Source organism: Phyllobates terribilis, unplaced genomic scaffold, assembly GCF_046119375.1.
Source record: "Phyllobates terribilis strain yellow unplaced genomic scaffold, ASM4611937v1 Scaffold_1__5_contigs__length_1240528914, whole genome shotgun sequence".
Taxonomy (NCBI): Eukaryota; Metazoa; Chordata; class Amphibia; order Anura; family Dendrobatidae; genus Phyllobates; species Phyllobates terribilis.
Genome location: NW_027362761.1, coordinates 280735018 through 280761125, shown reverse-complemented (window position 1 = coordinate 280761125; position 26108 = coordinate 280735018). Strand labels below are relative to the sequence as shown.

Genomic DNA, 26108 nt, shown 5'->3' with positions numbered 1-26108 from the left:
AGGGACCTAACTCTGAAGGAAGCCTTCAATAATGTCACCGTCATAAATGGGGTTGCACAGGAGCCGGGGGTTGACACAAGGTTTCCCTATTTTATGATCAATGGAGAGTTGTTGTACTGGGTCACGAAAGTGAGGGAAGAGCTGGTGGAACAGTTAATAGTGCCAGATCCCTATAGACGGAAGGTGTTGGACATGGCCCATTTGCATATCTTGGGAGGACATATAGGGGTGGAAAAACCCAGGAACGGATTATGCAGAGGTTCTATTGGCCCGGGTGTTACTGGGAAATATTAAAGTATTGCAGGTCCTGCCCTACATGCCAGCTAACCGCCCCCACCTCTCACTTTCAAAGTCCCTTCGTGCCATTGCCCATTATAGAAGTGCCATTTGAGAGAATTGCCATGGACTTGGTCGCTGCCCTGGTTAAATCTGCTCGTGGGCATCAATATATCTTGGTCATTCTGGACTATGCCACACGTTATCCAGAAGCAATTCCCCTGAGAAACTCCTCCGCAAAGAGTATAGCCCGCGAATTGGTCCACATTTTCTCCCAGACAGGTTTACCAAAAGAGATCCTGACCGACCAGGGACTGCCTTTTATGAGTAAGGTGATGAGGGACTTTTGCAAGGTCCTGCGAATCTCCCAACTGAGAACTTCAGTGTAAATTCCTCAGACAGATGGCCTGGTGGCAAGGTTTAATAAAACGCTAAAGAGTATGCTAAGGATGGCCATAGAAAAGGACGGTAGAGACTGGGACTGTCTCCTACCCTATCTGTTGTTCTCCATCCGAGAGGTTCCACAGTCATCTACGGGGTTCTCGCCATTCGAACTTCTGTATGGCTGACATCCGCGAGGTCTCCTGGATATAGCCAAGGAAACCTTGGAAGCCGAGGTCACGCCCCACAGAAGCATCATCAAGCATGTGGTACTGATGCAGCAGAGGATTGCGAAGGTGATGCCCATCGTAAAAGGAAATCTCCAAGCACAAGAAGCTCAGGCCTGGGTCTACAACTGGTCAGATAGAGTGAGGAAATTCAGTCCAGGAGACCGAGTCCTCATGCCAATTCCTAAAGTTCTTGGCCAAATGGCAAGGGCCATGAGGTGGTGGAGAAGCTTGGTGATGTGAACTACAAGGTTCATCAACCGGGACGACGTAAGCCGTACCAGATATACCACGTCAACCTCATCAAGCCGTGGCAAGACAGGGAAGCTGTGGAATCTCCATGCTTGCTGGGCAAGCCAGAAGGTGACTTTGGAGGAGTCGCAATAGCAGAAACGCTACCGAAGGCCAGAAACAGCAGTGTCAGGAGTTGCTTCAGAAGAACTGGGATCTGTTCTCGGAATTGCTGGGCTGCACAAGGGTCATAGAACATGAGGTTCTGACGGAGCCACATGTGCGGGCGAACTTGAAGCCCAATCGGATACCTGAGGCCCGACGAGAGTTGATCTCCAAAGAGGTGGCTCATATGCTTAAACTCGGTGTCATTGAAGAATCCAAGAGCGGTTGGTCGAGCCCGATTGTCTTGGTCCCAAAGTCCGATGGTGATTGGAGATTTTGCAACGACTATCGACTATCGGAAGTTGAATAAAGTCTCCAAATTCAACGCATATCCCATGCCATGTGTCGAAGAGCTGATCGAGAGTCTTGGGCCAGCAAGGTACATAACCGCCTTGGATTCAACAAAGGGATATTGGCAGATCCCCATGGCACAGGGATCCAAGGAGAAGACTCTGTTTTCTACGCCGGGTGGATGCTTCCAGTATGTCCGGATACCGTTTGGACTTCAGGGGGCCCCTGCAACCTTCCAGAGAGCTATGGATTGAATTCTTGCACCCCATAAGCAATACGCCACGGCATACCTGGACGATATTGTTATCTTCAGCCAGGACCGGGACTGCGAGAGTCATCTGTAAACGGTCCAGGCGGTGTTTGATGCTCTCAGGAAGGCGGGGTTTTCAATAAACTCGAAGAAGTGTGCCATGAGGAAAGAAGAAGCCAAATACCTGGGTTATGTGGTTGGTAGAGGCGAGATTAAACCCCAAATCAGTAAAGTGGAGGAAATCCAAACCTGGCCGAGACCGCTGTCAAAAAAACAGGTTAGAGCCTTCCTGGGGATCGTGGGATACTACAGAAGGTTCATCCCAAACTTCGCCATGATGGCCGCACCCCTGACTGACCTTCTTAAGGGACAAAATCAGCCATGGCCAAGTGGACTGCAGAGCTGGAGATGGCCTTTCAAGAGATGAAAGTGGCTCTGTGTAGACAACCGGTCCTGGTTGCCCCGACTTCAAGAAAGAGTTCATACTCCAGACAGATGCCTCAGATGTTGGTTTGGAAACAGTTCTTTCCCAGGAGATACACAGGGAGGAGCACTCTGTCTTCTACCTGAATAGGAAGCTGTCCTCCTGCGAGAAAAATTATGCGGTCATAGAGAAGAAGTGCTTGGCCATAAAGTGGATGGTGGACACGTTGCGGTACTATCTGCTAAGTCGAAAATTTAGATTTGTATCCGACCATGCCCCACTCAGAAGGATGAAAGAAATAAAGGGGAAAAATGCCAGGGTCACCGTCTGGTTTTTACCCCTACAGGACTTTAACTTTCATGTAGAACACAGAGCAGGAAGCTACATGCTAATGCTGATGCCCTCTCGAGAATCCCCTGTCTAGTGGTAGGAGGTGCCAAGCCCCACGGCTTTAGGCAGAGGGGGAGGTATGTAAGGTGGCTAATGGTCACATAGTCGATGGGAGGTATGTGTCACAGAGATGGCTGGTCTCTGTGATGTAGCCCAGAGTGTTTCTCTAGTGCACATAAGCACTAAGAGGATTGTTTGGTGCACCTGGGAGCCGAGTTACGGGTTGCTAGACTTTGCTAAAAGGACTGTTTTCTTTGTTTTGCCTGCACTAAAGGCTTTGTTTGCATTTTCCTTTTGAACGGTTTATGAAGCCAATAAACCATTACGGACATTTAAAGGAACATGTCTCCTGTTTGTCTCAAACCACACCTGAGTGAGTGCAATCCCTACAATATCTATATATAAGTACAGTGAAGGAAATAATTATTTGATCCCTTGCTGTTTTTGTAAGTTTGCCCACTGACAAAGACATTAACAGTCTATAATTTTAAGGGTAGGTTAATTTTAACATTGAGAGATATAATATTCAAAAAAAATCAAGAAAATCACATTGTATAAATTAGATAATTTTTTTTTGCATTTTGCAGGGAGAAATAAGTATTTGATTCCTCTGGCAAACAACACTTAATATACAGCACAGACCAAAAGTTTGGACACACCTTCTCATTTAAAGATTTTTCTGTATTTTCATGACTATGAAAATTGTACATTCACACTGAAGGCATCAAAACTATGAATTAACACATGTGGTATTATATACTTAACAAAAAAGTGTGAAACAACTGAAAATATGTCTTATATTCTAGGTTCTTCAAAGTAGCCACCTTTTGCTTTGATGACTGCTTTGCACACTCTTGGCATTCTCTTGGTGAGCTTCAAGAGGTAGTCACCAGAAATGTTTTTCACTTCACAGGTGTGCCCTGTCAGGTTTAATAAGTGGGATTTCTTGCCTTATAAATGGGGTTGGGACCATCAGTTGTGTTGTGCAGAAGTCAGGTGGATACACAGCTGATAGTCCTACTGAAAAGACTGTTAGAATTTGTATTATGGCAAGAAAAAAGCAGCTAAGTAAAGAAAAACGAGTAGCCATCATTACTTTAAGAAATGAAGGTCAGTCAGTTCGAAAAATTGGGAAAACTTTGAAAGTGTCCCCAAGTGCAGTTGCAAAAACCATCAAGCACTACAAATAAACTGGCTCACATGAGGACCGCCCCAGGAAAGGAAGACCAAGAGTCTCCTCTGCTTCTGAGGATAAGTTTATCCGAGTCACCAGCCTCAGAAATCGCAGGTTAACAGCAGCTCAGATTAGAGACCAGGTCAATGCCACACAGAGTTCTAGCAGCAGACACATCTCTTCAACAACTGTTAAGAGGAGACTTTGTGCAGAAGACCTTCATGGTAAAATAGCTGCTAGGAAACCACTGCTAAGGACAGGCAACAAGCAGAAGAGACTTGTTTGGGCTAAAGAACACAAGGAATGGACATTAGACCAGTGCAAATCTGTGGTTTGGTCTGATGAGTCCAAATTTGAGATCTTTGGTTCCAACCACCGTGTCTTTGTGCGACGCAGAAAAGGTGAACGGATGGACTCTACATGCCTGGTTCCCACCGTGAAGCATGGAGGAGGAGGTGTGATGGTGTGGGGGTGCTTTGCTGGTGACACTGTTGGGGATTTATTCAAAATTGAAGGCATACTGAACCAGCATGGCTACCACAGCATCTTGCAGCAGCATGCTATTCCATCCGGTTTGCTTTTAGTTGGACCATCATTTATTTTTCAACAGGACAATGACCCCAAACACACCTCCAGGCTGTGTAAGGGCTATTTGACCAAGAAGGAGAGTGATGGGGTGCTACGCCAGATGACCTGGCCTCCACAGTCACCAGACCTGAACCCAATCGAGATGGTTTGGGGTGAGCTGGACCGCAGAGTGAAGGCAAAAGGGCCAGCAAGTGCTAAGAATCTCTGGGAACTCCTTCAAGATTGTTGGAAGACCATTTCCGGTGACTACCTCTTGAAGCTCATCAAGAGAATGGTAAGAGTGTGCAAAGCAGTCATCAAAGAAAAAGGTTGCTACTTTGAAGAACTTAGAATATAAGACATATTTTCAGTTGTTTCACACTTTTTTGTTAAGTATATAATTCCACATGTGTTAATTCATAGTTTTGATGCCTTCAGTGTGAATGTACAATTTTCATAGTCATGAAAATACAGAAAAATCTTTAAATGAGAAGGTGTGTCCAAACTTTTAGTCTGTACTGTATATATATATATATGTATATATATATATATATTTTTTTTTTTCATTTAAATAATGAAAAAATCGTATAGTTTGTGGGGAAGAAAATGATTTGGGTTCCATTTTCTGAGTTCTTTAAACTTAACTGGTTCTGCTTCACTTCACTCTCATCTATTGCATTATTTATGTGTCCTATTGTGTATAAATATGTGACTCTTCAGATTTTGTGTTATTCTATGCCTGATGAAGAGACCCGAGTAGTCTCCAAAGCTTGAAATTTGTTACCATCTTTTCAGTTAGTCATTAAAAGGTATCAACTACTGAAGACTCTCAAATCTAAATATTTTTCAGTTGATAGAGAGATTTGAGGGTTTGTTGTTTTGCCTAGTGAGCTATGGCATTTTGATTGCTTTTTACTGTATCTTTTGGTAGAGTTGATGCAATTGTAAAGCCTGAAATCTGGCTTTTTTATTTTTTCTCTTTTCGGCTTTTACCAGTTCGGTTATTAATTTTCTATATTGATAGGCTGGACTTTTTATGGATGCAGTAACACTACATGTTTATTATTTATTTATTTATTTTAATGGGGGGGGGGTGGTAATGGGAGTGATTTGAATTTCTATATTTTCTAAAATATTGTCTTTTTTTATTAACATTTTTATTTTTATTTTGTTGACCCCATTAGGGACTAGAATCTATGATTGTCTGATCATTTGTTATATATAATGCAAAACAATTGTTTTGCAGTATACAGATAAAATGACATTCTCCCATGAAGCTGACCACTAGGCTAAGCTTGACAGGATGAAAAACATGGCAGCTAAGGATACTTTCAACAGACCCCCAGCTGCCATGACAAGCTATTAGATCCCTGTGATAGTACTGCCAGGGGCTTATAGTAGCTAGAGCATGCACGCACCATTGATCGAGTTATTTACATGCTGATGTCAATGGATGACAGTGTTTTTTATTAGTTAAACAGCAGAAATTAGAGCATGCTCTGGTCGCTGCTGTAAAAGAAAGATGTCAGCTGACATCTACTGGGTGTAACGCAGGCTCAGCTTCTGAGCCTGCTCTGTACATGAGACCCAACATATGATGTAGAAGTACCAGTATAGTATGTCGTATGTCGGGAAGAGCTTAAAGAATTGGTAAATGCACTTAAGATTGCCATATACAAGAGATCAGCTGATTGTTCATTCAGCTAACATTATTTATTCTGAATGGACATACTCTCTTGGCTCGGCTGAGCGCTCACGTTTATTCTAATGAGAAGACAAATGATTTTGCTTGCATTTTTTCTCCAGCAGGAAGAAAGTATGGGGCATATTAAAATTTAATATGTGTGATTCTTCTCCCTCACCAACATCTACCATCTACACATTATATCATGGGCTTATCCAGCAGAAACCGAGAGGTTCAGATAACTTCTGTCTAATACTAATGTCCAACTTTATTTCTTTGGCAGTAGTGTATTCTAGCTTTATTATATTGTCAATTATATAAATGATACTATTGTGATATATGTGTTCTAGATACAGATGTATACAGGAGAACTTGTGTTTTCAGCACATTTTTCAAATATAAACTATCTTTTTTATGTTTTCTAAAGAACAGACTCTCACATCTTAAAAGACATTTTTTACGTGATTCACTCTAGAGGATGAAATTCAACTTTCATCTAATCAAACAAAACCAACACATGGGAAATGAATATACACAGATGGTTCGGCATTTCAAAACAAAATACTTTTGCTTCTTAAGAGCTTAAAAAAAATAGCTAAGCTCACTATACATCTCTATATACACAACTAATGTATTCATCTGCAAACCGAATTTTCTTTGCTATTTGTTATTTTGTACATCACTCACATCAGCATTTTGTTAGCCAATCAATATGTTAGATTAACTGTCTACTCTGGGAAAGGAATGGATCTGTATAAATAGTGTGTCTATTGTCACTATAAGTATGAAGTGGCTATTAGGAGCCTTCAAACCTTTTTAGCTGTTGTCTCAATTAGAGGAGTTTATCAATAGCTTATGTCAATAAATTCTGATAGATGGAGTCCTTCCTCTTAGACCCCCACCTATAAGGAGAACAGACAGTTGTTAAAAAAGAGGAGAGGGGGTGTCATGACTGTAAGAGGCCACAGGCTCAAAAAGGCTGCCTTAGACAAACTTGGCACAAGCCACTTCATCTGGCAGATTTCAGAAAAACCCAACCTTCACCCTTTAACCCCTGGACAAGGATCTGGTCTTAAAATGGGGTCCAAAGGATTGCTGCCATGGAAGGGCTGCTGTCCGCAGGACCGAACCAGAGACAGGAAGGGTCTCTAAGCAGGGTCAGAGCTAAGAGCACACATCAGGAACAGAATCGTAAAACAAGAGTATAGTCAAAATTCAAGCTAAGGTTAGAAAACGGGCAGAATCAGGAAACTAGCAGAAGCAAAGACTAGAGCAAAAGTCAGGCAGCAAAGCTAATTGACTGGAAATGGAAGTCAGAAACCCAGGCGTTTAAATAGCAAGCCGCCCCGACAAGTCTCCCAATAAACCATAGCTCCCTGATCTAGTGGCACCAAAAGTCCCAGGAATTAAACTGAACCAATGCTTTCATGCATCACCTGCAACAAAGGCACAACACCGCCTAACAGCCAAGAAGGAACTAAAGGGACAGGAACTGCCATAGTTGTTAGAGGGGTGGTACAGGAGTGAAGTTTCTGTAAGTCACAAATAAAGCCCCTATTTTTGAAACATTTATGGCAAATACTATGGATATAGCCTAAATGTCTCATAAAAATGTATAAGTTCTGCATATATTTAATATTCATCGCAAATATAGAAACGCTACAGGACACTTACTTTGATAATGCAGCTGAAAAGTTCCGATTGTATCATCTTGGAATGTTTTGAAGTAAACTGAAAGGCTATTGGTTGGACTTCGGATCACTTGACCTTCAACCAGAAGAGTTTCATTTGCCAGGACCACAAGACCTTCTTCACTTATACCTCGAATAGACAGGTGCTCTCCTTCAGATAGGTTTACACTTTTAACCTGAAATTAGAACACACATTTTGAGTAAAACAAATACAACATTTGCACATAAGATTTTGCCAATCTTCATAAATTATTTTTTGTAAAACCCAATATTGCAATAAATGATAAGGAAATGAGGGGGAGGAGTCCTGAGGAGATAATTTGCATATTCCCACTGCATTTTGGGGTAAGTGAAGAGTCTCCGCGAGCTCAAAGAACACTGGATTTTGGCTGTTGGAGCTGAAAAGAGGACATCGGTAAACCAGGGGAGGAGTCCTGAGGAGATAATTTGCATATTCCCACTGCATTTTGGGGTAAGTGAAGAGTCTCCGCGAGCTCAAAGAACACTGGATTTTGGCTGTTGGAGCTGAAAAGAGGACATCGGTAAACCAGGGGAGGAGTCCTGAGGAGATAATTTGCATATTCCCACTGCATTTTGGGGTAAGTGAAGAGTCTCCGAGAGCTCAAAGAACACTGGATTTTGGCTGTTGGAGCTGAAAAGAGGACATCGGTAAACCAGGGGAGGAGTCCTGAGGAGATAATTTGCATATTCCCACTGCATTTTGGGGTAAGTGAAGAGTCTCCGCGAGCTCAAAGAACACTGGATTTTGGCTGTTGGAGCTGAAAAGAGGACATCGGTAAACCAGGGGAGGAGTCCTGAGGAGATAATTTGCATATTCCCACTGCAATTTGGGGTAAGTGAAGAGTCTCCGCGAGCTCAAAGAACACTGGATTTTGGCTGTTGGAGCTGAAAAGAGGACATCGGTAAACCAGGGGAGGAGTCCTGAGGAGATAATTTGCATATTCCCACTGCATTTTGGGGTAAGTGAAGAGTCTCCGCGAGCTCAAAGAACACTGGATTTTGGCTGTTGGAGCTGAAAAGAGGACATCGGTAAACCAGGGGAGGAGTCCTGAGGAGATAATTTGCATATTCCCACTGCATTTTGGGGTAAGTGAAGAGTCTCCGCGAGCTCAAAGAACACTGGATTTTGGCTGTTGGAGCTGAAAAGAGGACATCGGTAAACCAGGGGAGGAGTCCTGAGGAGATAATTTGCATATTCCCACTGCATTTTGGGGTAAGTGAAGAGTCTCCGCGAGCTCAAAGAACACTGGATTTTGGCTGTTGGAGCTGAAAAGAGGACATCGGTAAACCAGGGGAGGAGTCCTGAGGAGATAATTTGCATATTCCCACTGCAATTTGGGGTAAGTGAAGAGTCTCCGCGAGCTCAAAGAACACTGGATTTTGGCTGTTGGAGCTGAAAAGAGGACATCGGTAAACCAGGGGAGGAGTCCTGAGGAGATAATTTGCATATTCCCACTGCATTTTGGGGTAAGTGAAGAGTCTCCGCGAGCTCAAAGAACACTGGATTTTGGCTGTTGGAGCTGAAAAGAGGACATCGGTAAACCAGGGGAGGAGTCCTGAGGAGATAATTTGCATATTCCCACTGCATTTTGGGGTAAGTGAAGAGTCTCCGCGAGCTCAAAGAACACTGGATTTTGGCTGTTGGAGCTGAAAAGAGGACATCGGTAAACCAGGGGAGGAGTCCTGAGGAGATAATTTGCATATTCCCACTGCAATTTGGGGTAAGTGAAGAGTCTCCGCGAGCTCAAAGAACACTGGATGTTGGCTGTTGGAGCTGAAAAGAGGACATCGGTAAACCAGGGGAGGAGTCCTGAGGAGATAATTTGCATATTCCCACTGCATTTTGGGGTAAGTGAAGAGTCTCCGCGAGCTCAAAGAACACTGGATTTTGGCTGTTGGAGCTGAAAAGAGGACATCGGTAAACCAGGGGAGGAGTCCTGAGGAGATAATTTGCATATTCCCACTGCATTTTGGGGTAAGTGAAGAGTCTCCGCGAGCTCAAAGAACACTGGATTTTGGCTGTTGGAGCTGAAAAGAGGACATCGGTAAACCAGGGGAGGAGTCCTGAGGAGATAATTTGCATATTCCCACTGCATTTTGGGGTAAGTGAAGAGTCTCCGCGAGCTCAAAGAACACTGGATTTTGGCTGTTGGAGCTGAAAAGAGCTTTTTTCACTGTTTTCAGAACATTAACAATAAGAACATGGAAGAGTCCAGGAGCTATTTGGTGAGCTGCATATCCTGCTACATGTTCACAGACTTGCCAGTGGAAAAGCCAAACTTCACATGCCAGAAATGCAAGCTTGTGTCCCTGTTGGAGGAAAAGTTGCGAAATCTAGAAGAGAGGTTAACTACCTTGAAAATCATTAAGGAAGGTGAAGAGTTCTTAGACAGAGCAGAATTATCTCTTCATGATTCAGAAAGAGAAGAAATTCGAACTGCACCTGACGAAACAGAGGAATGGAAGCATGTGACCCACAGAAGCAGGAGGATCGAGAGGCAGTCAGCACCCATACTGCTCAGGAACCAGTACCAGGCTCTCACACAGGAGAACCATGAAGAAATACAGCAAGATAAGACTTTACCAGCAATGAATAACCTTGTAAGCCCTCAGAATCCTCCTGGATGGAGAAAGAAGAATGTTGTGAAGAAAAAACGGAGAGTGGTGGTCATGGGGGATTCCCTGTTAAGAGGAACAGAGGCCGCTATCTGCAGACCAGACATAACCTCAAGAGAAATGTGCTGTCTTCCAGGAGCAAAAATTAAAGATGTGTCTGACAGGATATCAAGACTCTTCAGACCTACAGATCACTACCCATTCCTGCTAATACATGTGGGGACAAATGACACCGCAAGAAAGGACCTGGAAACCATCTGCAGTGACTTTGAAGACTTAGGCAAGAAAGTGAAAGAATTGGGAGCGCAGGTGGTCTTCTCATCCATCCTCCCAGTGGATGGCCATGGAACAATGAGGTGGAATAAGATTCTACAGGTGAACAACTGGCTACGTCGATGGTGCCGTCAACAAGGATTTGGATTTCTGGATCACGGAATGAATTACCTATACGATGGACTACTTGCTAGAGATGGGGTGCACCTTACGAAGACTGGAAAACATGTATTTGGAAGTCGCCTTGCTACACTCATCAGGAGAGCTTTAAACTAGAACAATGTGGGAAGGGAAGCAAAAGGCCAGAAAAAGCCATACAGCTGACAAATACTATTGAGATCTCTGCTACTGGAAGTGGAAAGGAAGAACAAAGACAAAACAATTTAAATAATAAAAATATGGGAGGAAGAGAAACCAATCACAAACTAAAATGTTTTTATACAAATGCACAAAGCATGGGCAACAAACAAGGAGAATTGGAACTACTAACGCAGGAAAAGGAATATGATGTCATTGGAATCACTGAAACTTGGTGGGACGATACACATGATTGGAATAAAAGGCTAAAAGGATACAACTTATTTGCAAGAAACAGACTTGATAAACGAGGAGGAGGTGTTGCATTGTATGTTAGAAAAGCGTATATCTGCACAGAGATTGAAGCTTCAGAGACTGGGAGTTCTGTGGAAACTGTTTGGGTAAGAATACAAGGAGAGAACAACGGAAAGGACACCATTGTAGGCATTTACTACAGGCCACCTGGGCAAGCTGAAGATATGGATGAACTCTTTATGTATCAAATGACCAAGTTCTCCAAAAAATATGACGTAGTGGTCATGGGAGATTTCAACTATCCAGACATTTGTTGGGAATCTCTCTCAAGTAAAACTAACAGGTCAAGCAAATTCTTATCCTCTCTTGCTGACAACTTTATCTTCCAAAAGGTAGGGGAGAAAACAAGGGGATCTGCTACTTTGGATCTAATCCTTATAAACAGGGAGGAAATGGTTGAGGAGGTAAAAGTGGCTGGGACCCTAGGAGGCAGCGACCATGCTATTATAGAATTTTGGATAACTAGAGGAGGAAGACATGTGAAGACTCAAACTTCAAGGTTAGATTTTAGAAAGGCAGATTTTAAGAGACTCAGAAAGAGAATAGGAGGGATCCAATGGCTGGATGTCCTTAAGGACAAAAATGTCCAGGAAGGATGGGAAATTTTTAAAAATGAGATTCTCAAAGCACAATCGTTAACAATCCCGAAAAGTAGAAAGAATGGGAAGCATTTAAGGAAACCAGGATGGATGAACACAGAACTTAAACACATGCTTAAAAGAAAGAAAGAAATGTTTATTAAATGGAAAGAGGGAGGCATATCTAAAAAAGATTATAATGCAGTCTGCAGATCCTGCAGGGCACGTATCAGGTTAGCTAAAGCTGACAATGAATTAAGGCTTGCAAGAGATGTCAAAAGCAATAGAAAAGGATTTTGGGAGTATGTCAAAAGTAAAAGAAAAGTCAAAGATGCTATAGGATTTTTACAGGATGAAAGTGGAGAAATGGTAAGAGAGGATGTTGAGAAGGCCGAACTTTTTAATTCCTATTTTGCATCTGTTTTCTCTCAGAAAGAAAATGTAACATCAACTGATCTTCACTGTCCTTTTAAAGGAATAGAGGAATCCAAGTTATCTGTAAACAGAAAGATTGTGAGGGAATATTTAGCTAACATAAATGAGTTCAAGTCTCCAGGTCCAGATGAATTACACCCCAGAGTACTGAAGGAGATCGTAGAAGAAATTTTAGAACCACTCTCCATAATCTTTGAAAATTCTTGGAGAACAGGAGAAGTCCCAGAAGACTGGAGAAGAGCAAATGTTGTTCCTATCTTCAAAAAGGGGAAGAAGGTGGACCCAGGGAACTATAGGCCGGTGAGTCTGACTTCTATACCAGGAAAGATCTTTGAACAAATTATTAAACAACATGTATGTAAGTACATGGATAAGAATGAAGTGATTAACCAGAGTCAGCATGGGTTTGTAACTAACAAGTCATGTCAGACTAACTTAATTTCCTTCTATGACAGAATCACTGACTGGGTGGATCAGGGAAATGCTGTAGATATAGTATATCTTGACTTCAGCAAAGCATTTGACAAAGTATCTCACACCATCCTTATTGAAAAAATAACCAAGTATGCAATGGACCAGGCAACTGTTAGGTGGATTCATAACTGGCTTAGTGATCGGACTCAAAGGGTGGTTGTAAATGGCTTCACATCCAGCTGGATGAATGTCTCAAGTGGGGTACCACAGGGCTCCGTCCTGGGACCTGTATTGTTCAACATCTTTATCAATGATTTAGATGAAGGAATTGAAGGTAAACTGATTAAATTTGCTGATGACACAAAGCTAGGAGGGATAGCTAATACTAGAGAAGAGAGAGAGAGGATTCAAAAAGACCTAAATAAACTGGAGCAGTGGGCAGCAACCAACAGAATGGTTTTTAACAGGGAAAAATGCAAAGTACTACATCTGGGCAATAAAAATGAAAAAAGCATATACAGAATGGGAGGAATAGAGCTAAGCAACAGTACATGTGAAAAAGACTTAGGTATACTAATAGATCATAGACTGGACATGAGTCAACAGTGTGATGCAGCAGCAAAAAAGGCAAATACAATTCTGGGATGTATTAACAGAAGCATACAGTCTAGATCACGTGAAGTCATTATCGGTCTTTACTCCTCTTTGGTCAGACCTCATCTGGAATACTGTGTACAGTTTTGGGCACCACATTTTAAAAAAGACATAGACAAACTGGAGCAAGTTCAGAGAAGAGCGACCAGAATGGTGACTGGTCTGCAAACCATGTCCTATGAGGAACGGTTACAGGATCTGGGAATGTTTAGCTTGCAAAAAAGAAGACTGAGAGGAGACTTAATAGCTGTCTACAAATATGTCAAGGGCTGTCACATTGTAGAAGGATCATCTTTATTCTCATTTGCACAAGGAAAGACTAGAAGCAATGGGATGAAACTAAATGGGAGGAGACACAGATTAGATATTAGAAAAAACTTTTTGACAGTTAGGGTGATTAATGAGTGGAACAGGCTGCCACGAGAGGTGGTGAGTTCCCCTTCAATGGACGTCTTCAAACAGAGGCTGGACAGACATCTGTCTGAGATGATCTAGTGAATCCTGCTTTGAGCAGGGGGTTGGACCAGATGACCCAGGAGGTCCCTTCCAACTCTACCATTCTATGATTCTATGATTCTATGAGGGTTAAGTGGCTTCGAGGACTATCAGAAGCTTAAACTTGTAAGACTATATTCACATGTTACGTTTTTGAAGCATTTTTTTTGCTGCTTTTTTATGCAAATTAAAAGTTGATTTTTAAAGTATATATGATTTTAGAAATCTCATGCACACGCTTGTTTATTTTTCCTGACTGAATTGGAAAACTGCTGCGTTTTGGAAAACTGCAGCATGACAATTTTTTTAGCGTTTTTGCAGCGTTTTTTCACCCATAAAAAGCAATAAGTGCAAAAATGCAGCAAAAACACTGCTAGCAGTTTTTGTAGCTGTTTTTGTGAAAATAAGCAAGATGTGAAACCCATGTATTTTTGCAATTTTCACAAGTACAAACCATAATGTCTTAGCATCATCTCATGAGCATGGATGAAAGCATTTTTTATTCTAATATAATTTGCACTTGATTTTTTTAAACCAATCCTTTTATTTCTCCCCACTCCGAGCATAGTTTAATTGAATTAGTGATAATTCAATTAATGGTATGTGTTAAAGTAAACAATACCCTACCTAATAAGCATCAAATTATTTAGGGGAAGAAGTTTTTTTTATCAAATTGCCCTTTTTTGCAAAAATGTTTTATGTTTTTACATACATCTTGCATTGGTGGCCATATTGTTTATGCTTGCAAGGTGGAAACGCAACTTAACTTTGGGATTCTGAAAAATGCAGTAAGAAAAGCAGCAAAAACTGCAGCAAAACCTGCGTTATGGCAGCAGTGCTTTTGCTGCCAAGAGATCAAGTTTTGGCTGCGGAAAAAAAATGCAACATGTGAAGATAGTCTAAAATATTTAATCCGGGACTGGAAAAAAAAACAGCACCTCCTAACAGAATAAGGTAAGTGTGAATTAGGTTAAAGCTGCTATGACTGCATAATATACAAGCCAAAGAATGCAGCAACACACTGTATGGGCTAAGATACATGCAAACATTGATTATGAACATGATATGTAAACTGCAATACTGCTATATAGAATATACTTATAAAAGTGCCTTATTAGTGCTGGATCCTATCTTCCCTTTAAATTTGTAGGTTTTAAACCCATGTGAGACATGTTTGACAAATATTAGATTTAATGTTCAAAGAAAGGTCAACATGTGTTGTCTGGTGGACTTCTGTATGGCAGCAATAAAGTAGAATTTAAACTTCACAAATTCAGTGTTTGCATACATCTTCACGCTTACAGACTGCTACTGTATTCTCTGGTTTGTACGGTTGAAACCAGAAGTTTACATACACTATATAAAAAGACACATATGCATGTTTTTCTCAATATCTGACATGAAATCAGAATAAACCTTTCCAGTTTTAGGTCAATTAGGATTACTATAATTTTTAGTATTTGCCAAATGCCAGAATAATGAGAGAGATATTTTTTTAATGCATTTTAATTACTTACTGCAAAGTCAAAAGTTTACATGAACTAAGATTACTATGCCTTTAAACAATTCTGGACTGCCCATATGATGATGTCATGTGTTTGGAAGCTTCTGATAGGTTTTTTGGTAACATCTGAGTTAAATAGAGACACAGCTGTGGATGTATTTTAATGCACACCTGAAAAAACACTGCTTCTTTGTGTAGCATCATGGGAAAGTCTAACGAAATCAGCCAAGATATCCTGAAGAGAATTATGAACTTGCACAACTCTGACTCATCCTTGGGTACAATTTCAAGATACCTGAAGGTGTCTCGTTCATCTGTACAAACAATTATATGCAAGTACAAACAAGATGGGAATGTCCAGCCATCACACTGCTCAGGAAGGAGACTGGTTCTGTGTCCAAGAGATGAACGTGCTTTGGTCCAACATGTGCATATCAACCCAAGGACAAAAGCAAAAGATGATGGCAGAAGCTGGTAAGATTGTGTCAATATCCACAGTGAAACAAATACTGTATCAACATGGGATGAAAGGCCACTCAGGAAGAAGCCATTAATCCAAAAGAACCATAAAAAAGCCAGATTAATGTTTGCAAATGCACACAGGAACAAAGACCTTAATTTTTGGAGACATGTCCTGTGGTCTGATGAAACTAAAATTGAACTTTTTGGGCATAATGACCATTGTTACGTTTGGAGGAAAAAGGGATAAGCTTGAAGCCTAAGAACACCTTCCCAACTGTGAAACACGGGGGGTGTTAGCATCATGTTATGGGTTTTTTTTTGCTGCAGGAGGGACTGGTGCACTTCACAAAATAGATGGCATCATGATAAAAGAAGATTATGTGGCAACACTGAAGCAGCATCTCAAAACATCATCCATAAAGTTAAAGCTTGGACGGAAATGGGTCTTCCAAATGAACAATGACCTGAAGAATACTGCCAAAATCCTATTGAAAATGTATGGACAAAGCTGAAAAGGCAGGTGCGAGCAAGGCGACCTACAAACCTGGATCAGTTACAACAGTTTTGTCAGGAGGAATGGGCCCAAATTCTGACCAACAGTTTAAGGGCAATGGTACCAAACACTAATGAAATGTATGTAAACTTTCGACTTTGCAGTAAGTAATAAAAATACCTTAAAACATTCTTTCTCTCTCATTATTCTGGCATTTGGCAAATATTAAAAATTATGGTAATCCTAATTGATCTAAAACAGGAAAGGTTTATTCTGATTTCATGTCAGATATTGAGAAAAACATGCATATGTGTCTATTTATATAGTGTATGTAAACTTCTGGTTTCAACTGTAAATCCAGCACTGCAACCCACTTAAAGAATAACTTTTTTATTCAAACATGTGAAAATTGTAGAAACACGCCACATGTGATAAAAATTGAAGACCCGTTTTGGATATAACTCCTTAGTCGTTCCATATACTCGAATTAACTACAAAGTTTTCATGTAATTTCCTAAAGAGTCAGATTACTGTTCAACCAATCAATAATATATGATTATTTTACAGAAATCTCAAAAACAAAACATGATTTGATACGAATAGAGAAAATCATGGTGAATATTTAACCATTGAGGTATTTTTGTTATTAGATTGTAAATCCACCACAATTCTCTATTTAATAACTTTCTCCTATGATCACCACCACTCACTGATGTGAATATTTGCTCAATAACAAATTCTACAAAATTGGTGCTGTCCCCTGCATTACTCCAGAGTGCAAGAGCCTGAGCAATCCTACAATCATGCCCAAAAGTGTTGGCACCCTTGAGATTGTTCCAGAAAATGAAGTATTTCTCCCAGAAAACTATTGCAATTACACATGTTTTGCTATTCACATGTTTATTTCCTTTGTGTGTATTGGATCAACACAAAAAACAGAGAAGGAAAATAAAATTGGACATTATTTCACACAAAACCCCAAAAATGGGACGGACAAAATTGTTGACATCCTCAACTTAATATTTGGGTGCACACCCTTTTAAATAAATAACTGCAATCAATCGCTTCCTATAACCATCAACAAGCATCTTACACCTCTCAACTGGAATTTTGGACCTCTCTTCTTTATAAACTGCTCCATGTCTCTCATAAGAGCAGTTTATTAAGAGCTTTGAATGGCTGCAAGCGGATTATGGTCTGGCTCATAATCAATTCTAGAAATTGCTACAGTTTAGACATGGATATAATTTGCAGACAAGAATAACACTATAAACTTAAATAATCATCTATTTAGTAAGCTAATTGGGGCTGTGCCGCACGGTACCATGTATGTAGCTGGATCAGTTATGCAGGTATCTATTTATCTTTGATTTCCAGGTTGTGATGCCACTGACTTATTATAAATGTACCATCTCCTATGCATACGACATGCATTAATCATTATTCATTGCATATCTGTATATGTATTGTATGCATTGGTTCTTTCTTTATCAATATATGATTACACATTATGGCTATCTACCTGCTCTCCTCTTCATTTCTTTCTGATACTTAGTCCAGCACTTGATTGTTATGCACTATTAACATTAATAATCTTTTATGTTTTGTTAATATTTATATGTACGGCTCTGCAGTGCGGACATGCTTGTGCATGTAGTGCCACCTAACCATTGCTTCTCAATAAAGATATTTTATGTATTATACTTTGTCTCTTTTTTGATTTCGACCTATCATTCGGTGGTTCTCCTCTTGTTGTATTTCTTACCGAATGGTCTGCCATTCTAATTTGGTCCATATAGCAAGCACACTATTTCTTATGGGCTTGGCGACTTGCGGGTCCTTTTATGGTCAATTATTTGTGTTGCAATAGTCAATGTGTTTTGTATCTTAGTAAGCTAATTGGTAGAGCTCGTACATCTAAGGGTATAATGCCATCCATTTATAGATGGAATATTTGAAAATTCCCAATGCAAGCCAAAAATAGATGCGAGGAAGACAGTGGGTCTCTTGGCAGAAGGCCAGAAGAATACAGTTTTAGAACTTACACCCAAAGTATCGCTATGTGAGGTACAGAGACTGTCAAAAATGTACTTTATGTATTGAAAATACACCCCCACCCTCCTAGAATCTAATATATCAGGACTGCATCCTGACAATACAAGTCCCAGATGTAACATAGATAATGCTAACATGATGCATATGATGTGGGAGTGTTAAGTACATTCTGGAATTGAATTATTGCCATAATTAACAATGTGTATCTTATACAGTGTATATAAAAGTCTACACCTCCTGTTGTTTTGGAATGGATTTTTTTATAGGTTATGGGTGACATCAAAGGTGGAAAAAGTTCAGTAATGACTCCTCTTTGCATGATTTTTTTTAAATGACAAAAACCTGGCATATTAACGTGTGTGTAGACTTTTATATTAGCTGTAACCCTACACGTAGACTCCAACATCTGTATTCTGGAGCTACTAGCGGACGAATGACCCATAGGTATATAATGCATTCTGTTTCATGCCATAAAACTACTAGCTTCAACCTGTATACAGACACAGCCTCCTACTTTATTACAATTCAAATATTGGATGAATATGATAGTTAGGTTTGAAAAGAGAACTTACAAAAATGAAAAACTATGTATAAGTTTGCAAATGTTTAGGAACCATGATTGAATAAAACCAGGGTTTACCATCTAGTTTATTGTTTTGTTAAAGAAAGCTAAAAATGATATAGGTTTGATCATGATGATGTAGTCATTATCTGGGAGTTATGTGCTTGGAGGAAATTACACAAAACCCCTCATGTATCTGAGCCTTGCCCTGTCTGTACCTCACAATGACTATATTGAATGGGGGGAGGTGGTTATATTGGGAGCACCTGCCATATCACTAAAATGTCCTAGAGCTGCAACCCAAAAGAACAGAACAGACTTTATGATACTTAGTTACAGAGAGGGAAGGAAGGGTTGGGAGGTGTTCGAGGGAGCTTTTTTTCTCCGTGTACTATTCTTTTTTTTTGTAATAGGTTTTGTCATATATCTTGTATATGGAAAGTTGAAAATGTACAAGTTGTTTAAAAATTGTCTGATTTAAAAAAAAAAGGCGTAACTTTTCTAGTGGAAACTTGTCAGTGAAGAGCAAAAGAAAGTAGCCCCTCAGGACAATGCTTCTATCAGATAAATCTGATGAGCCCAAACAAGGTAAAGCAGGATCGTACTATTGGTACTAATACTGATTTGATTCTTCTAACTTATTAAACATTTTAAATTTAAGGCCAGAGGCGAAGAGGTCTTCTTTTACTCTTGATTGACATGTAGCAATGGGGAACTCTAAAACAGCATTAGGTGATTACACTAAAAACACAGCATAGCTCAGACTTTTATATTTTTGTCTTTCGTGAGTAGAGATATCAGGTGTTTGAGGTAAATATATGGACAATCTGACATATTTAAAAGTTCCCCTACTGTTCCAATTGGAAAGTAACCAAAATAGCTCTTCGTCATCACACTGTACCACAATACTCTACTGTCTATATAGTTCAACATCCAGTTGCACATCACTATTTCACTATGCATTACAAAGAGAAGAAATTAATCTAAAGCATACATACATTGCCTCATATATGGAATAATATCTTATTATTTAGAACAGTTAATTGTCTTACAATTTATCCATTACCATTATTATGATCATTAAAATAAGTACCTAAAGCGTCAGTCAAGTGGGTCCTAATGAAGAGAACAAAGAATCATCATAACAATTCTCCAAGAAAATCTAATTAGGATGGCATGAAATCTCATTCCATTATCATCGAGAGAAACGAGTTACAGGAGTTCATTCTTCTAATCTGCGGCAAGCTAGAAATTCGTTTCAACACTCAACATGATCTAAAATGTGATACTCCTTCCAATGCACCACACTTAAAAAAAATCACTGTTGTGATTCAGATATAGAAATAACAGGACTGTTTTTTAAATTACATTTTAGCTTGACTTTAAATCTATCCTTTTTTTTTTAATTTTCTTTATATGTGGTTTTTTTTTTGCTTTCTTTACATGATTATATAAAACAGCCAGTTTACTTGATGTGCTCCAACAGCAGAGAACAGTCAGTCGAAAAGTGACTTATTGACTTCTATCAGAGAGTGTTTTGGGCACGCTCTCTGCAATCTATAGAGGTCACTCTGCAGGGAGAGCGAGGAGAGAGTATGATCTGAGTTAACAATTTTCAATCTGATCCTGCATAATCTGCCTAAAGTTTTTTTTAAAGAAGCCAAGGGTGATAAGTAGAATATTTCTGGATTTTTTTAATTGAATTATTATTTTTTTTTTTTTAGAAAAATCACCTAAGCACTTTCAGGAATGTAATGATAATACATTCTTTTATAATCCATAACTTTTGTCAAGGGCTTTCTCACAAACCACTGCTTACCCAGTGCAAAGTCACAGAAATACAATTTATGCCAAGCTTGCTGCAGAGTTTATATATAATGTTTTGAAAACACAATTTACAAGACTATTCAAGGAGGAAATATTTTGGATAAACGAAAAAAGTATATATAACAACAATACAAACAATAACCTCCAACACAATGGAAGTTTTGTCATAAATGTTATTGAGTTATTTTAGAGTTTATTGTTTTCTTTCTTCACGGTTGTATTTGCATTTGTCAGATGTCAGCTAACAGCAGTATTTTATACATTTCCCACACTAAACTGTGCTTGTATAATATATGTTCTTGGAAAATGCTCTCAGCTCAAAGAATGAGACTGGTATTTTTATATTTGTCTTTATTAACAATCCATATCATAGTTTATAGGTTAGTGACAAGTAGCTGAAGAGAATACAGATATGTAATATGTGCTTAAAACTATTTAAAGGATCTAATCCTTTTGTGAGCCGATGCTCAAGCAAAAGAATAAGCCTGAAAGGTTGAGCAAAGTGCAACCCACATTTTGTACTAAATTTGGTGCCAGGCATTTGCCACCATTATCATTATAATTAGGCCTTGTGTGATACTCTATATGGACAAAACTACTGGGACACAACTCTTAATCAGTAAATTCAGATTTTTCATTAAGTACCATTGCCATAGGTGTATAAGGCATCTAGCCATGCAGTCTTTTATGAAAGAGCTCATCATTAGAGCTAGCTGTCAGTTGGTGCCGAAACATGGTTACAGTCGCCGCTCACTATGCATTGAACAGTGACTGAAATCACGTCGGCCCACCCCTATGACTGAAAGCCTGATTCTGCAGGGAAGAATAAAGTTAATTCCCTCCCGGCAATGGGGCTCTCAGTGCAGGTGCCAGGCAGCTTCAGAACGCTATTAACCTGCAGATTAACCTCATATTTGCAGATTAATAGCCATTTTTGAAGTGACAGTTTCTTTTTAATACTTCAGCATATTAAGACATTTTGGACAAATCTATGCTTCTAACCTTGTGGAAACTGTTTGGAGAAGGCCATTGTCTTTTCCATCATGACTTTGCTCCAATGTACAAACCAAGGTCAATTAAGGCATGTTTCATTGAGTTTGGAGTGGAAGAACTTAACTCAACACCTCAACCTCATTGAACACATTTGGGATGAGGTAGAATGGAAATTGAATACCAGTATTTGACCACACAAATGCTCTTCTGGATGAAAGGCAAAAAAATTATGTTACATTTTTAGAAATTAGCTGAACACAGTGAATTCGAATAATTTGGGATTTGACTTTCACAAATTGCCAAATATGGCTTTACACATTGCAGAAAATTTTATCAGAAAGAGAAGGCTCATATGATCTTAGATGTAGGAATTCAGGCTTCCCATTAATGCCTTGAAGCTATCACATCACAAGGTACAGCACGGTTAATCAGGAGGGATTACTATAGCTAGCATAAAACCAGAGGAAGAATATAAAGCAACCATTTTTGGGTGAATCTGGAGAGTGACAGGATGTCACAGCTCTCTGCTTAGCAATAGAGATATGGAGCAAAAGCCATGAAACCTTGAATAAATATTACCTATAGTATGTGATAGCACAGCAGTGAAGAACAGTTATCAATTTTCCCATAGCCATATACAGTATGATGAGGTCACTTTGACATTACTAAGACTGTATTTGTGTTACAGAGCTTGAAAAGGATTGGAAACAGTCCTAAGAGTACTCAGGGTGTTATACAGGTCTTTTCTGGGCAATTGGACAAATTAATTCACCATAAACAGATTTTTCTACCAAAATTAATGACAAGATTATGAATTCGAATCTCAAAAGGTTCACTCATCTCTAATAGCTACTTTAGATTTTTGGAGTAGTAAACTTCATGATCATGTGTTTTTTTCAAGCTAAGTACCGTATTTTTTGGACTATAAGACGCACTTTTTTCCTCTAAAATTTTGGAGGAAAGTGGGGCATGCATCTTATAGTCCAGATTTACTGTCCGGCTATGGATGGTGGTGGTGTGGGGGGAGCAGTTGGGTCACAGGAGGCAGAAGCCAACTGCTGCGGCTAACACTGTACCCGCTGTTAAAAAAAAGAATATTCACTGCTCCACAAGCCCATAAGAGTGGAGAGCAATGAATATTCATTCTCTTTAATAGCACGCACAGACTTAGCCACAGCCGCTGCCTCCTGCATCTGCTCGGCGATTATGTGTGCCCGCTATTAAAGAGAATGAATATTCATTGCTCTTCACTCCCTTTGGCGTGGAGAAGAGTGAATATTCATTCTCTTTAACAGCAGGCACACGTGATCGCCCAGCCACTGCAGAAAGCCGGCAGCTGCGGCTAACAGTGTTCTGGCTATTAAAGAGAATGAATATTCATGCCTGAAACTATGGGCGTGGGAAGCAATGAATATTCCGACAGCTGATTTCAGTGTGTGGGAATGCATAGCAGTGATGTCATGTGCTGCTGATATGCTGAGATCAGCAGCTGGCATCAGAACAAGACACAGCACTGGAGAAGAGGGAAGGTGAATAGAATAATTTATATTTTTATGCATGCAGCGTGATGCGGATGAGGGTGTCATGCATACCAGGATGGGAATGGGGGTGACATGCATACCAGGATGGGGATATGGGTGCCATGCATACCAGGATGAGGGTGCCATGGGTGCCATGCATACCAATATGGGAGTACAATGCATACCAGTATGGGGTTGACATGCATACCAGAATGAGGATGGGGTGCCATGCATACCAGGATGGGGATAGGGGTGCCATGAATACCAGGATGGGGGTGCCATGAATACCAGTATGGGGGTGCCATGCATACCAGTATGGGGGTGCCATGCATACCAGGATGGGGTGTCTTGCATACTAGGATGGGCATTGGGGTGCCATGCATTCCAGAATGGGGATGGGGTGCTATGCATACCATAATGGGGGTGCCATAAATACCTGTATGGGGGTGCCATGCATACCAGTATGGGGGTGCCATGCATACCAGGATGGGGATGAGGGTGCCATGCATACAAGGATGGGGGTGCCATGCAAACCAGGATGAGGATGGAAGTGCCATGCATACCAGGATGGGGATGGGGGTGCCATGCATACCAGGATAGGTATGGGGGCCAAATATACCAGGATGGGGATGGGGGTGCCATGCATACCAGGATGGTGGTGCCATGAATACCAGGATGGGGGTGCCATGCAAACCAAGATGTGGGTGCTATGTATACCAGGATGGGGGACCATGTATTCCAGGATGGGGATGGGGCCAAACATAACAGGAAGGGGGGCCATATATACCAGGATGGGGGCATATATATATACCAGGATGTTGGATATTAGTACAGAATTGGGGGACATTACCCCTATAACAGTGTCAGCAGCAGACCCCCCTCCCCCATAATAGTGAATTTTTTTTCTATTTTTCCTCCTCTAAAACCTAGGTGCCTTTTAGGGTCCGGTGTGTCTTATAGTCCAAAAAATACGGTAATTCTAATTCACATATATATATAGTACTGTGCAAAACTTATAGGCAGGTATGGAAAAACATTATACAAATCAATGCTTTAGAAAATAGAAATGTTAATTGTTTATTTTTCTCAGTTAACAAAATGCAAAGTGAATAGCAAAAGAAACATTTAAATCAAATCACATTTTTTGTGACCATACTTTAAATCAAGCAGGTGCATGAGTAATCAATTATACCATAGAGGTGATAAAATGATCATCATATTCATATGTACTTTGAAACAAAGTCATTAACTGAAACAGAAACAGCAGAGTGAGAGGCTATAAACTGGGTGAGGAGCAGCCAATCTACTACAAAGTTGAGGTTGTTGTCAAAACTGAGCACAGCAACAAGACAAGGTAGTTATACAGCATTAGCAAGGTCTCTCCCAGGAAAGGATTTCAAAGCAGACTGGGTTTTCAAGATGTGCAATTCAAGAAAGAAATACAACCCCTGGCAAAAATTATGGAATCACCGGGCTCAGAGGATGCTCATTCAGTTGTTTAATGTTGTTGAAAAAAAGCAGATCACAGACATGGCACGAAACTAAAGTAATTTCAAATGGCAACTTTAGGGCTTTAAGAAACACTAAAAGAAATCAAGATTAAAAATGTGGTACTCAGTAAGGGTAATTTTTTTCAGACCAAGCAGAGGGAAAAAAATATGGAATCACTCAAATCCGAGGAAAAAATTATGGAATCATGAAAAACAAACACACAAAAGAACACTCCAATACGTCACTAGTATTTTGTTGCACCACCTCTGGCTTTAAAAACAGCTTGCAGTCTCTGAGGCATGGACTTAATGAGTGACAAACAGAACTTTTCATTAATCTGGCTCCAACTTTCTCTGATTGCTGTTGCCAGATCAGCTTTGCAGGTTGGAGCCTTTTCATGGACCATTTTCTTCAATTTCCACCAAAGATTTTCAATTGGATTGAGATCCGGACTATTTGCAGGCCATGACATTGACCTTATGTGTCTTCTTTCAAGGAATGTTTTCACAGCTTTTGCTCTATGGCAGGATGCATTATCATCTTGAAAAATGAAGTCATTATCCCCAAACATCCTTTCAATTGATGGGATAAGAAAACTGTCCAAAATATCAATGTAAACTTGGGCATTTATTGAAGATGTAATGACAGCCATCTCCCCAGTGCCTTTACCTGACCTGCAGCCCCATATCATCAATGACTGTGGAAATTTGCATGTTCTCTTCAGTCATCTTTATAAATCTCATTGGAACGGCACCAAACAAAAGTTCCAGCATCATCACCTTGCCCAATGCAGATTCGCGATTCATCACTGAATATGACTTTTATCCAGTCATCCACAGTCCACGATTGCTTTTCCTTAGCTCATTGTAACCTTGTTTTTTTCTGTTTAGGTGTTAATGATGGCTTATGTTTAGCTTTTGTGTATGTAAATCCCATTTCCTTTAGGCGGTTTCTTACAGCTCGGTCACAGACATTGACTCCATTTTCCTCCCATTCGTTTCTCCTTTGTTTTGTTGTGCATTTCCTGTTTTGGAGACATATTGCTTTAAGTTTCCGGTCTTGACGCTTTGATGTCTTCCTTGGTCTACCAGTATGTTTGCCTTTAACAACCTTCCCATGTTGTTTGTATTTGGTCCAGATTTTAGACACAGCTGACTGTGAACAACCAACATCTTTTGCAACATTACGTGATGATTTACCTTCTTGTAAGAGTTTGATAATCCTCTCCTTTGTTTCAATTGACATCTCTTGTGTTGGAGCCATGATTCATGTCAGTCCACTTGGTGTAACAGCTCTTCAAGGTGTGATCACTCCTTTTTAGATGCAGACTAACGAGCAGATCTAATTTGATG

At 40.1% G+C, this 26108-nt stretch overlaps 1 protein-coding gene across 1 annotated transcript in view; it reads right to left on the bottom strand.

The window, feature by feature from the left end:
• SEZ6L (seizure related 6 homolog like) overlaps positions 1 to 26108 on the bottom strand; it is a 779891-nt gene that overhangs the window by 243651 nt on the left and 510132 nt on the right. Inside the window, exon 5 of the mRNA XM_073672981.1 lies at positions 7735 to 7927. Within this exon, the coding sequence (XP_073529082.1) occupies positions 7735 to 7927 (193 nt within the window). The remainder of the gene's footprint in view (positions 1 to 7734; positions 7928 to 26108) is intronic.